General features: G+C 41.4%; 1 protein-coding gene across 3 annotated transcripts in view; it reads right to left on the bottom strand.

The window, feature by feature from the left end:
- Nucleotides 1–1253: 1253 nt before the first annotated feature.
- Nucleotides 1254–14339, bottom strand: part of MAP4K3 (mitogen-activated protein kinase kinase kinase kinase 3) — a 159133-nt gene continuing 146047 nt past the window's right edge. For all 3 annotated transcript variants that reach the window (XM_019516196.1, XM_019516195.1, XM_019516193.1), the window contains 5 exons: nt 14107–14175; nt 13921–14013; nt 10443–10513; nt 5905–5960; nt 1254–2636 (listed from right to left, as the gene is read on the bottom strand). In XM_019516196.1, coding sequence (XP_019371741.1) covers nt 2549–2636; nt 5905–5960; nt 10443–10513; nt 13921–14013; nt 14107–14175 — 377 coding nt within the window. In that variant the 3' untranslated portion in view covers nt 1254–2548. The remainder of the gene's footprint in view (nt 2637–5904; nt 5961–10442; nt 10514–13920; nt 14014–14106; nt 14176–14339) is intronic.

The following is a 14339-nucleotide window of genomic DNA, read 5'->3' on the forward strand; positions in this document are numbered from 1 at the left end:
GGGGCTGTGTAGCTGCAATTTGCAATGCTTCAACTATTGAATTTGTCCCCATCCATAAGCTGTCATCTCTGACATACCTGTTGCAGACTAGCCAGGATAAATACTATGGGACAGCAAGATGACAGGGACAGGAGACAAGCCAAAAGCCGGGAGGTTTTTTTTTTGGGGGGGGGGGCCTGGACTTGGATGTGGTTGTGCAACGTTGCCAAGGGCTAGTAGATAGTATACCACAGGAACACAACTGCTCGTCACACAGCAAACAAACTGGAAAGGAAACATTAGGAAAATCCTGGCTTTTGTGCTGACTCAGGTTTTGTACCCATCCATCAGTTTGGACACAAGCTGTATTGAGTAAAATTTGTCCATGCTCCCTCTGCCAGGAAGAATCTTGAATTGGCACCCAAAAATTTAATCAGGAAGAGTATTTGCTTCAGCTGAAATAAAACTTGTGATGCTGTTCTTTACTGCCTCATCTTCATGGCTACTACCTCAGTCAATGATCCTCAAGTGATGGGAACTCCCTATCACCAAACCAAACCAAACCAAACCATGTTTCTAAAGACAAGACATTTACATAGTGTTTTCAATCTCCCTTTTAATCAAATGCCCCCTGAAAAACCCCAGCACATGTGCATATAAATAGTGCTGACCACACTCCCAGATTCACCAAGGTGTTTGGATTCAATTTTTTGATACACTGGGAGCAGTTGGTACTGCAGCTGCCCAACCCCCACCCCCTTCAACCTTTTTTTCCCCGGTAAGCTCTGCTCTCATACCTTCCAACTCTCCCCCAGTTCCTGAACCTTGTTCAGTGCCCCTCAACATCCCATCAGATTCATCTCTCAGCCTTTAAATCTGCCTTTGCACAGGTTGTTAGGGATGTGCTGAAATGCGAGTAATTTATCCCCCATGATACATCTGCTATTTTAAGAGCGTTTCAAACTAATACGCTGATCTGTGCACAAACATAGCCAGTTGGACCCCCACCCGCCATAGTTAATGAACTGAGTCTACAATTAAATCATGTAGGCTTGTTCGAGTATCTATGTAAATCATCCCCCAAATATAGATGTTAAATCTAAGAAATCTGCATTCCTGGCAGCCTGATCTTTTATACATGCAGCATGCTGCCCATAGTATACACTGGGTCCATAAACATTTAATAGCAGAACTCAAAACTGGATATTTTCCACAGGCAAAATGTAGTCTCAAGTGGAAATTAGTGCAGGTGGTAATCTACTTGTACAACAACATGTTAAAAAATGTTTATTTTACATTATATACACTAGGGAACACACTCAAAAGCATTACCAGTCACAACAATAATGCAGACCATAAACCACTTTAGTTTTGTTCTTAGTGTGTATTATCACAATAAAATATAAAGAACATATACAAAAAAGAGCCAAATATGTGCATTTTGCTAAAACTTGGCAATTACATACTCCATTGGAAAATATCAATCAAAAATAGTTTTGATCAAAACTAAGTTCCTGTGATGTGTAGCAACGGTTATATTGTTTGTATGAGGTAGTAACTAAATGATTTTGGCCATGTGTTAACGTCCTAAAATCAAGAAAAGTGTGAAAATGGTTATAAGGCCAAAAAAAGTCAACATGTAACAAGATCTTCAAACCATTTCCACAATGTGGAATGTTACAGTTCTTCATCATGATATGAAAATGTTTACTGAAGTCTCTGAAGAATGCTAATTTTATCACTGTATATACTAATAATTCATACAACTATTGGAGTGTTACAGCAAGGTACCACTATTCTGGGACTCATACCCATTCCAGAAGGTATTGGTTTTCAAGCATAGAGAAGTAATTTTAAGATAATTTTACTTAAATAGAAAAATACAGGTGTTTAATTGGTTTGTTTCACAAAGAAAACTACCCAAATAAACTAAAAAAGGTACTTAGAAACCCAAGTCATATCCACAAAGTCACAGCTTACCTTTGTGACTAAATACATCACAGATCAATACTTTGTGCAAACATGAAGACCAGTGTACTTGCATAAAAATTAACAAGATTGTAATCCATTTACAGCCTTGGCTACAATGTCTAAAACTTAAGATTTATTTGTATTAGTAAATTACATATAATAAAATACAATAGTGTTATTAAATGCATTATGCTCATTGCTAGCATCCCATTTTATAATAACCACACAAGAAGTCCTTAAAATAGTACCCCAACTGTATTTTTGCAGCCTTGGCAGCCTTTACATCTGTACAGGTAAGACACTTGTACGTAAGAGAAGGACCATTATCTACATAAAGTCAGTGTAGGTCTTCATCAATGTTTCACTGAAAAATACCGCATATGTACAAAGATTACATAACAGTGAATCAAGCACTTCTGTGGTATAATATGCTAAGTGTGTCCATACTACTTCAACAAAATTCTCACCTTTCTCTCATGCCATAATAAATTACAAAGTAACTGAAGTCAGGTTACTGCAGCTCATGTGCAATTTCAGTCCTCCATTATGGTTGCAGCAGTAGTGTTTTCTTCTCACAGTCATCTGTCATGCCTGATTCTCAGTAACTGTTTTCATGACCTGCCAGGATGTATAAATTGCTGTTGGCTGTTGGATTATCTGTTGGCCTACTTTCCAATACCACAACCCTAAAAATAAAGAGGTTAAATAAATTAACACAAAAATACATCATGAAATGCCCCAATTGTAATTTAGAGTCAGAGTCACTGCCGAGTGCAAAGTTTCCTTCCTTTCTCACAGGGCTCATCTGTAAACCTGTCCCTCACCTATCATTCTACTTCACTTCTGCTATAGGGTTTATTCATGCTTCATCCCCTATTGCCTGAACTACTGCACTTTCCTCTATGGCTTCTCCAATTTCCCATGCTGTTTACTTTCTAAGAACCACTTCCTCTATGGAGGAATATATCAATTATTTGTAAATCACTTAACTTCCATACAACATGCCTACTTAACACGGTGCAGGAACAGAATGGGGACACAGAGAGCAAGACAGAGAGAACAGACTAGACTGTCAAAGAAGCTTCTTGAGTACTAGGCCACCAACCTATCATTAGCTGAAAAAAGATGTCAAATCACTCATCAGTGGATCCAATAAATTGTTGCTCAATGTATTAGTTGGGAAGGGCTAGATGGGCAATTTGCAAACCCATTTTAATATGGACACATACAAAGGTCAAGGAACTTGCTACACCTTACATACAGAACAGGAGACCATTTCCTGGAGAGGACTTGGGGTTACTGATGGCAACCAAGTCACATGAGTCCCTGGTACCCATTGATGTGTAAAAGGGAAGATACTATAACTGAATGTACACATGACAACATGCATTCTGAGTAGAGAAGCTGATGTTGCCTCTGAATATGGCACTAGTAAAAACATGAATGGCATTACTGTGCATCTAAGTCTGGTATCCACACTTTATATGCTGGAGCAGGCCCAGACTGATTTGTGATCCAGAAGAGACCCTGACGAGGCATAAAAGGGTGGTATTCTAGTTTTTTATGGATGCTTACTGTAACAGGGCACCCAAAGACATTTTTGAATACCCCATTCTAAGAGCAGTACGCCCTGCTCTTGCCCACCATGACTTGATGTTAATAAATATGTATAGTGCGAAAGGCTACCCTGGTCTTATTATATGGACCACCTTAATTGTGGCCGTGGCCTTATGGGCCAATCACACAGCTCTGTACCTCCCCTACACCATGCCTCATAGATGGCATCATTACAGATGTTCTCCTTACTGCCGATACAGCCTCTGGCTGGGCCTTCAGACCCCTCAGCTTCTCCTAGCACCACATGCAACAACTGTATGGTAATATGTAGTACTACTGATGTAGCACATCAAAGCTGTCTTAGGACTTGTCATATGCATCTTTAAAAAAAGTTACTATACGTGGGAATCAGCAACAAAGAATATTTGCAAAAGATTTGAATGAGGAACAGATAGATAGTGGCTTGCTAAGTAAGATTCAAGAACCATTAGGTATACAGAAACAGAGAAGGAAGTGAGGCAAATGGGGTGAAGAGGCTGGCATCACTGGCAAAGCTGGGGTGGGGGGGATGTTAACATGTTAAGAGACAATGTTAGAGACATATGTTGGGAACAGACTGTGTAGGGTCTTGAAGACAAGTGCAGATTCCAAGCTGGGGGATGGCAGTGGAATAATTCAGACTGGGGTGTTACTTATGGGCAAGAAATGCCACTAGAAGCCACATCTGAATGAAATGAAGGAATGTAATTACTGTCAGGATGTTGTATTGCAGCATCCATTTGTTCCAGAATTCATCCTGAGAGAATAGTACTTCATTATCTTTTTAAATTTCAACATTTTTCTAGTCATTACACTTATGAAGATAATTTAAAAAAAATATGAACTTCATGTAACCAGCAAAGCTACACCTGCAGAAGGCTCTACGGACTATTCCAAACACCTTGACTGAATCCCAATGTCGTTCTATCAACGGACAATAAGGACTAAATCCTGTTTCATCTTTACACATTTAAGAAGCACTTACGTAGCCACAGAAACACAACACTTGGCACTTACAATAAGAGTGGAGTCTCCTTGCACTTGCATAGCTATGGTAGTTTTGTGCTTTCCTTTTGAGCATGCTCAGATGGCTGCACTATAGACATACCAGTTCTTGGGCAGAAGAAAATTGCCTGGGAATGTGTACAAGGCCAGGTAAGCCCTGAGCCTTTAGTCACAGACAAAACACAAATGATGAGTGTTTGAAACAGGAGGAGGACAACTACCATCCTGCCTTTTAGCTCAACAGTGTAATAATGGTGGTTAGTGCACTGAGAGATTCAGGTTCTAGGCCTCCAACACCTAGAGAGGGCTTCAGTGTGCATCTCCCATTTCCCAGCAAAGTCTCAAACCATCAAGCCATGTGTTGGATATTGCTCAGAGGACTGATTCTCAACCACAGTACCAAGGCACCCTGAGGTGCCGTCAGATCCTTTGAAGGATACCAAGATGTGTGAAGAGATAAACAGATAAGGACAGGGTCAGTCTTGTCCCTTTCTGAATAATCTCCCACACCCACTACTTAGCCCACTGTAATACATAAATTAGCTTTTGAAATTGGGTGCCACCCATTTCACAAAAATTATGGAGGAGTGCCTCAAATCCAAGGAGGGGTGCCTTGAGTCTATAAAGGTTAAGAAGTACTGGCTCAGAGCATATTCAGCCCTCCCCTTAAAGTGTTCCCCCCCGAACAGCCAGGAGAAGATTAAGCTAGAGGTCTCAGTGGGATAGATGCTGCTTTCAACAGATATTCCTTAAAATACAAAATATACTCCTTTCACAGCCTCTAGAAAACTGCAGAAGTCTAAAACAAAGAAAATAAGAGGCTGAGGATCCCTGGGACATGCCTGAACTCTGCAGTTATTGCTGGGAGATCTGGAAGATTCTGACTGCCTCTGAGGCTCAAACTCCTCCTGGGCTGTGCTGTATATGCTGAAAACATAGCAGGATAATCCCCTTTTTGAAAAGTGTCAATATTATAAATTTTAGCACTTCTGATTAAAGATGCAATTCCCAGTCATCTAAGAGTGTAACAATCGAAAGCAAATATGCATGGTTTAAAAACATGTTACAACCCAAAAGGAAAAAAGAGTTTTGGAGGCACGCCTGCTGGTGAATATGAACCAGTAACTGCCTGTTAATGCACAAATGATATTTTTATTCTTCCTTTACAAAAAAAAACAACAACAACACAGGGAACAAACTGAAGGAGAGGCCTAACAGGGAAAACCAGAGAGACAGTAAAAAAGCTTATGAAGGGGGTGAAGAACTGGTTGAGAAAGTGCTCTTAAGAATCAAGAGGAAGAGACAACGTTGTACTCTTTTACTTTAATACACCATGGTGGGTATTCTTCTTACCTGTCAGATCCAAGTAGCCTGAATATCCTTGTGTTGTCAGAAATTTCCTGTGTGATCTATTTAATAAAAAATATATAAAAAGATTCATGTAGCTTGTAAAGCTATTTTTAATTAACTTCCCAGAATGTAATGCATCTAGAAAAGGAATGAATGATCAATGGAAATTGCAGATTAGGTTAAATGAGGACATTTTAATACTGTAATTTTAAATGAGTAAAGTGAGTTTTCTAAAACATCCTGCTGTATTATGCAAAATCCTATTTTAAGCAACTACAGTAGTTGCTGTGGAGACTGCTTTAAAAGTGGACAATCCTCTTAGCTATTAGTCATAATGTCAAGCATGCTCTTTTGGAGTCTAAAGCTTGGTATGGATAGTCAGATGCACTGGAGGGACCAGAGCCATGGATAAAGGGCCTTGTTGAAAGCCCACTGAGGTCAGTGTAGGTCTTGCATTGATTTCAGCAAACTCTGGATAAAGTTCACTTTGCTGCAATCAACAGTAACACAACCAAGAGGAGCAGCAGAGACCACAGAAAGAAAAAATGGAAAAAGTAAAGCAGAAGTATGATTAAACATAAGCATACTGCTATTCTAACAAATGAATTATAAAAATACAATTAAATATTTCAAATATATGATTATGGTGAACAGATGATTTAACTTTTTAATACATTTGCTTCAAAGTCTTCAGTGCTTTAACAAATTTAAAACAGTTGTTTCTTTCAGAGAAACTGTAATATAGTAATAAGCTTTTATTTAGGTGAACAGCAAGTGCTGGCATCAGCTGAAAATTCAAAATATATTCCAAAGTTTACCACCGATTATTATTCAGCCTACTGACATGATTTACACACACATTCAGCTGGCCCTTATCCCTGTAGTCTAGGGCTCTGCGAAATGGCTGTTTCGTTTTGGATTTAGCATTTCGGAGAGAAAGTGATTCGTTTCGGTGTTTCGGATCAGTGTCCTGTTTCAATTCGGCTGAATCTGTTTCGGAGTCTCAATGCTGCTTGGTGTTTTGGCCATAGGCATTTTAATGATTCCCCATTATAGCCTATAACTTTGTCATTTCTTGCCTGATTCGGATTAAAATTGCAGGGATGGTAGCCCATTCTGAGGGCATGAAGCCTCCCAAGTTTCAAGGAGATGGGTACAGGGAATTCTGGGAAACTGCTTCAAAATTTTCAAAGCAAAACTAGTATCACTCGCTGGCAGCAGCAGCATGCTGTCATCCCGCATGCAGATCTGGGGGCTGCATCCCTTGGGAAGAGTCTGGCACAGTTCTGCAGCCCTCTCAGGAGGCATGGGCCCCTGGATCTGTGCGTGCGGTTTCAGCAGATTGCTGCTGCAGGCTGGGGCCAGCGGCAGCTGCTTGGTGCAGCTTGCACTGAGTGCTAGGAAGACTGCAGCGCTACTGCTAGCAGGAGCCTGCTGAAACCCCGCACACAGATTGGGGGCCTGTACCCCCTGGGAAGAGCTGGGGAAATGATCAGAGAGCTAGGGGATTGTACCAGGAGCTAGATGTCAATATCAGAGCAGTTCCTCTTCCCTCAACCTTAGTCTTTGTTTCCCTGCAAACCCATCTCCGAAACTCAGAGCCTTCCAATTCATTTCAGAGCTGCTTTGGAGCCTTCCATTTTGATTCGGATTTGATGTTTTGGGTGCCAAAACATCCCAAAACACGTCCAAAATGAAAAGGCTGCCAAAATTTCACACAGCCTGACTGCAGCCCGAGATCACTTTCCAAGTTTCTGGGAACAGAAACAGCTCATCCTTCTTATCTTTCCTGTTTCTTAAGCGTGGGAAGTTTGAAAGCTTTAGAGCAGGGGTGCTCAGCCACTAGATCTGGCCTGCAGGGCCCCCCGTGGGTCAGGAAATTTGGCGACAGGGGAGCGGTAGTCATTAATAGTCTGCCAAATTCCCAAATGCCAAGCCTCTTGCAACTGGCTGGGGCCATGTCAGGCCAGGCTGTGACCTCCTCCCCTGTGGGGCTGGACCATACCACCCCCACTTGTGGATCAGGGCTAGGCCAGGCCACACATCACTCTTCTCCAGGGCTTGCCTATATCCCTCCCCCCCCATGGGACAGGACTGAGGCCAAGCCATGCCCCCTTCCTTCCCTGCAGGGTAGGGTTGGGACCTGACCAAGCCCTCTCCTCCCCAGGGAGGAGTCACATCCCCTTCCCTCTCCATGGGGCTGGGTCAAGCTTCTTTCCCCTGTGGGGCTGCACTGGGGATATCCTGCCCCCTGTGCCCCTCCATGTGATCAGATGGAGCTCCAGATGCCAGATCAAGAACACTGGCAGGATCTGGCCTGCAGATGGACTAAGCACTGGCAATCTAATCCACCAAGCAAAAAAGTTGAGCACCACTGCTTTAGGGGGGTCAGCTTTCTCGCAAGTAAGACGCAGTGAGAAAAATCTAATATAAAGCAGTAAGCTCTGCATTTGATTCTTTTTCTGAAAGCCATTTCTATGGAGTCAGTTTCATACAACCTGGACCCAGCTCCTGTAGAAGTTGCCTCCCGAACTTACATGTCTCCCCTTTGGCTCACCAGTTTTACTGCTCCAGAGGTGATTTTTCAAGCCCCTAAAACCAATGCCATTCTGGGATCTGAAGGTCAGCTCAAGCCACCCAAAATGTTTATAAGCAAGAAGATGGGCTGCTGTTTTTATCAATTAGATCAGTGCTAGGAATAATCAACAAACCCTAGACATACACTGTTATATCACCTGAAGGTCATGAATGTGTGGATCATTGTGGTTAAGTTCTGTGTTCAATAGTACTAAGAGCAGTCATTTGCCCAGTGAGTACCTAAAATGTGATGTAGCTGCACAGGAGGTGAATGCAGTTTTGGGATGCATCAATAGAACCATTAGGTAAAAGACTACATGAGGTGATAGTGCCTCTACTCGGCACTTGTTAGGCCTTATCTGGAGTAGTGAGTGCAATTTTGGGCTCCACATTTTAAAAAGGACGTGGAGAAGTTAGAGAGGGTCCAGAGATGGGTGACAAATGATGAAGGGCTTGGAAGGCATGTTGTTTGAGGAGAAGATGAAGGAGCCAGGCAGGTTCAGCTTGTGGAAAAGATGCTTAAGTGGGGACACGATAGCAGTTTTCAAATACCTGAAGGCCTGCCATAGAGAGGGAAACCATCTTTTCTCTCTTGCTGCAGAGAATAGGACCAATGGCTTGAAGTTGCAGCAAAGTAGGTTTAAATTGGATAGCAGGAAAAACTTCTTCACTGTCACAACAGTGAGGCAGTCGAACAGACTGTCTAGGGAAGTTGCGGACTCTCCATCACTGAAGTGTTCAGGTGGAGACCGGACAGGAATTTATCAGGGATAATCTAGGCATAACTATGCCTACTATATTCTACTATGGGCATTTTTTTTTCATTCTTCTAAGCTTTGCTGGTTGCCACATAAGGATGAGAGGGAACTTTTCCCCCTCCTGCTGCTACATTTTCCTGAGACACTTCACGTTGGCTGCAGCCAAGGTGGGGATTTCAACTGAGGTATGCCAAATGCTCTTGTTGGGACATCAATCCAGAGGTTCCTGGGTAGAGGATGCTCACGGTCTTACTGTCATATTTAGGGTTAGGAAGGAATTTTACCCCATGGTCAGATTGGTATGAACTGTGGGAAGGGGTTTGCCTTCCTCTGTAGCAGGGGGCATGGCCCTCTTCCTGGGATCTCTCAAGCATATTTTAACCACTTTTGCAGCAGCAGAATGTTGGCTGCTATGGTCCCCCTGCTTTACCTGTGGTAGAGTAGGGTGTTATGTTTTGTGTTGTATCTGGGTTGACTCTAGTTTTGCTAGGAGGTTAGACAATAGATCTGTATAGGATGGTTTGAACAGGGGTGATCCTGCCTCTGGCAGGGGGTTGGACTAGATGACCTCTAAAGGTCCCTTCCGGCCGTAGTTCTCTGACACTGATGTTCGCTGCAAATTCCATGTGAAATAATGCAGCAGTGTAACGAAATGGAAGACACAAGTTTGATGCATCGTGAGTACATGAACATGACTAATTTTATTTTAAAATAGCTTGCTCAATTCCTCAACTGAGACAAAGATGTAATAATGATTTGATATGAGTCTGAATTTGCTAATACAATGCTACGGTCAAATGCACAAGCACTCTCTTGCTGCAAAATCCCCAAAAGTGGCATCAAAGAGTAACTGGCCAGGGCTACTGAAATCGGTCTTTAAAAATAGCTATTCAGATGACTTTGGCTAAATGCTTCCCATTTTCCAATGTGGCCTTTAGATCCTTGGAACAGAAAAAAACATCAATTGTATCAGTTTAACATTATATCTTGAGAATGCAAATCTAATTCTTTTTGTTGATCACACTGATTAAACAAATGCTTAAAACAGCAATGAATTTTCAGTTTCTTAGCATTAACACAGTGCTACATAAACTTTTTATAAATCAAAGAAACAGTATTCAGTGTACTCCTACACCTGTTGCAGTTTACTTTCATTATAACTGGAGTAAGGGGCAACAGACAGTAGCACGCGCATTTGCTGCTTACCTCATTTGACCTAAAACTCCTTCCTTGCATGCCATGCTTCCAGAAAGCTAACACACTGTCTTGTAGACAGACTGAAAGGAAAAGAGTACTTGAATGAATTTTAATACACACCCAAATTTATTCTTTCAAGGCAAAAAATATATTCCTCATCTGGGAATTTTGTCTCCTGTACACATTTTATAATCAACTCAGTTCTCTTAAAGAAGACCCCAAAATGTTTCAATGGAATCACTTAACCCACCCCAAGCTGGTCAGAAATGTATAGAGCTACACAGAGTACTGTAACTACTGTTGAAGTAAAGCTGCCTCTACAGAGGAAACTCAAAAGCCATTGCACACCAGCAGCATAGTACTTCTACTGAGGGAAGGAGAAATCTAAATATCAAGGTCCTTGTTGCACGTTAATTTTAGGCAACTCCTGAAGCTCTTAATCCCCAGATTGTCCACATATGAATACCTGAAACTACTTGTAAGCACACTCAAGCAGGTTAAAGTTACACTGCTCCAGGGCAGTCTCCACCTCCTGCTCCATTTGTCTATTTCTGATTGGTGCTACCTAGCTTGTGTTCCATTAATTCTGACCACTCCCCACAGATGAGCCACCTGAACTGCAGTCCTCCAGAATCCCAGAATGCAGTCCACACCCCCGCCTTCCTGTTCTGTGTGGACAAACTCTCCAACCCTTGAACTCTACTGGCCAGGGGGCAGTTCTGGCAACAAGCCAACTCCCTGCTCCCAGGGGTATGGCCTTCCCACCCCCATGCGAGTAACCACATGCAAACAGCCTGCAGAGCACAAGCCAGCTAGCCAGGCTGCAGGGTATGGATGCATCTGGGAATGCGGAGGAAAAAGACAGTGGGCTTGATTGGGTCCCCAAGGGCTGTGGTTTCCTTCCTGGGACAGGGGCAGTAGCTCCCCCAAAGACACCTTCCCTCATCCTGGGAAGCCATCCTGGGAAGCATGACCAGCACCCCCCACATCCCAGTCCCAATCTATTAAAGCATGAGGTCTTCTTTAATTTACTTTCTCTTTATTTCTTTAAAAAAAACAAACTTCTTCTTATCTTCTTTTTCAGTGGCTGACTTCCTTCATTTCACCATTCATTCCTCATCCCCATTTCCTTTCCACCTCCCATTTCATTTCCCAGCTTCATGTTCCTGCCCCCCAAACCTCCAAACACACTTCCACCTAAGACCAGGGATAGAAGCCTGACCTGGCCCATCAGTTCACTAGTGGCAACTCACAGCTATAGCTCCTAGTCTGGCCCCTACTTGCTAACCCTCTAGTGGCAAGTCACAGCTGTGCAAATGGGGGACAGTTGGAGAAGGTTTTTAGCCTTAAAGTGCACCTGCTCCAAACTCAAGCTAGCACTAACACTGATCAACATTTGAGCAGCTCAAAAATGCAACGTGTAACAAGACCAGTGTGCGCAATGTGCAACTGAAATGCAAGGGAAACTTAAGTAGCTGTTTAAGCATAACATCTCCACTATCTTTATGCTTTTAATTATGGGAAGTCTTCATAAACTTCACCAATTAATAATAACTCTTTTATATTATTTGTAAGATTTAATTTTCCTCAGAAACTTTAAGAATTCAGGTTTTAAGAAAATATACAATTCTAGCTATATAGGCACTGAAACATTACAAAAGAAACAAATACAACTTTCTCCCTAACTAGAACAGTGCCAAAAAATATTCAGCTGAAAATTCTCTCCCTTCACTTTGTTTCCATACCTTACTCTGACTTTATCTTGCAAGAGGGAGTTACAGCATCAATCCCAACTGCCTTTTAAATAAAATCAAATACGCACTTATCTAATGATTAAATTATGATCTAGCTTTTCTGAGAGAGGTTTATACAAACCTATTATGTTACAGCTATGTTAAGGATTTAGAATTCATTTTCATAAGACTGAAGGATGACTTTACAGCCTGAATGAAGTATGTTTTCATTCCCCACGAATAACAGCACGCAGAATAAGTGCAACCATTTTAAGAGTGAATTCTCAACTTTCAGGGGAAGCCATGGAGCAAAATTTTGCAACTCCCCTTGATTAACTCTCTCACAATACCTCTTACTGGTGACTGTAAGCATGACAAAGACTTATAGTAACATTAATGCCTGCAACATCATACACATACAACAAGACAGGTTAACACTACATGTTTTTTGTAACAGATTTGGCATTATAAGAAATTTTACTAAAAACTCCTAGACAACTTCCATTTCATGTGTATTGCCAGAACAATTTTTTGTAGAAAGGAAAAAAAGGTCCAGTGATTTTCTAAGTATCATTTGGTAATAGAAAGGGAAGACAACAATGCAGAGCAGTGAAGAAATTGCACAAAATGTCATAGACATAGTGATAGCTAAACCTCAACAACACATACTATATTTACTCATATCCACCCCAAATACATGCATCCTCTTCTGGGAAAGAAGGAAGAAAAAGAGATTTTTTTTCCCAGAAACTTAACTGTGCTAAACATGGCTGAAAGTTGGCTCGTTAGGAGGTGCAGAGCCCACTCCTTGGTGTCACTCAGTCTGAAACTGCAGCTTCTGAACTACAGTTCTAGTGCTCAGTGGCCAGAACATGATTAAAACTGTGACACAGATGACCCTGTATCCATTTGGCCCCTTGCTCCTAGGCTGGGAGAGAAGCAATGCCCACAGCAGCTGTTGCAGGGAACCATTATTCTGGTGAAGAAAATCAATGTCTGCACTTAAGACAAGCACCTCCATTTTGGAGGGCTGATTTTTTGGGAAAAGGTACATGTGGTATGCAAGTAAAAAAAAGTACTACTTTTCATCCACAGATTGCAAAGTGCTTGAAGAGCAAAAAAGCATAATTTAACCTTCTTTTTACGGAGGGAAAACTTGGGCACAGAGACAGCTGAACTGACTCCCCCAAGATTACTAAGCAGGCCAATAACAGAGCAAGGCAAGGAACTCAGGTCCTTGTCCAGTGTTTCATCCACTAGGTCACAATGCCTCTTAATGCAAGAGCCAGGAAGCACAGTGAGAGCGTCATACATCATGAGAATGGCATGCATTTATTTTGTAAAGGATATAGAAATGTAGTCAGAAAAGAAAAGCAGTTAGAAAGGCAATAGAAGTTCGTTCATAATGTCTGTATTTGCATTCTTGAAAATGACCTAAACAAATGAACTTTATGCCTAAAGAAAAAGAACAAATTAGCAACAGAAGTAATTCAAAGGAGCAGTGGGAACACAGACTTTTCTTTGGAGGCTGTCACCTATATATCCTGTTAACCTAATCAGACAGCATTGTGAGTTACTCTTCTGCATTGATCCTTAATGTGTAAGAGAATCAGCATATCACAGGCATGCCAATTACCATTAAAAGAAACGCAAACTAATATATTTCATGTCAAAGAGCTTAGAATTAGCATTTTTAATTTTACACTGCAAAATTAAGTATAAGGATTCAATATTATGACCTAAACCTGACTTACCTATTGATTCGATCTGGAAATCAAATGTGAGCTCTGATGACAGTTTTCGGCTAGATTTTAATCTGCCTTGCAGATTTACTATTTTTATACAACCTGGAAAACAAACAGAATGCATCATTCAATACTTAAAACTAAAACAAGTGATCTAATTTGAATGTACATATTTGGTTCATAACCAAAACTTACAATCCAAACACACCAAAATGGTATCTCTCTCCAGCTGTGTTACATGTACCACACTTGTTTCTGTAGTGTCTGTAACAAAAACAACAAAGTTAATTTAGATATAACAAATTACTAGCAAGTCTACTGGGAAATTCTGGAGTGCAGAACAACTTCACTTACTGTATTTGAACTACAAAAAATGGTTTGCCTTACCAGTGAAATTTCTCTTCTCTTAGAAAGGCATTCCCCCTCTT

Source organism: Gavialis gangeticus, unplaced genomic scaffold (genome assembly GCF_001723915.1).
Source record: "Gavialis gangeticus isolate Ggan-Ray unplaced genomic scaffold, GavGan_comp1, whole genome shotgun sequence".
Lineage (NCBI taxonomy): Eukaryota > Metazoa > Chordata > Crocodylia > Gavialidae > Gavialis > Gavialis gangeticus.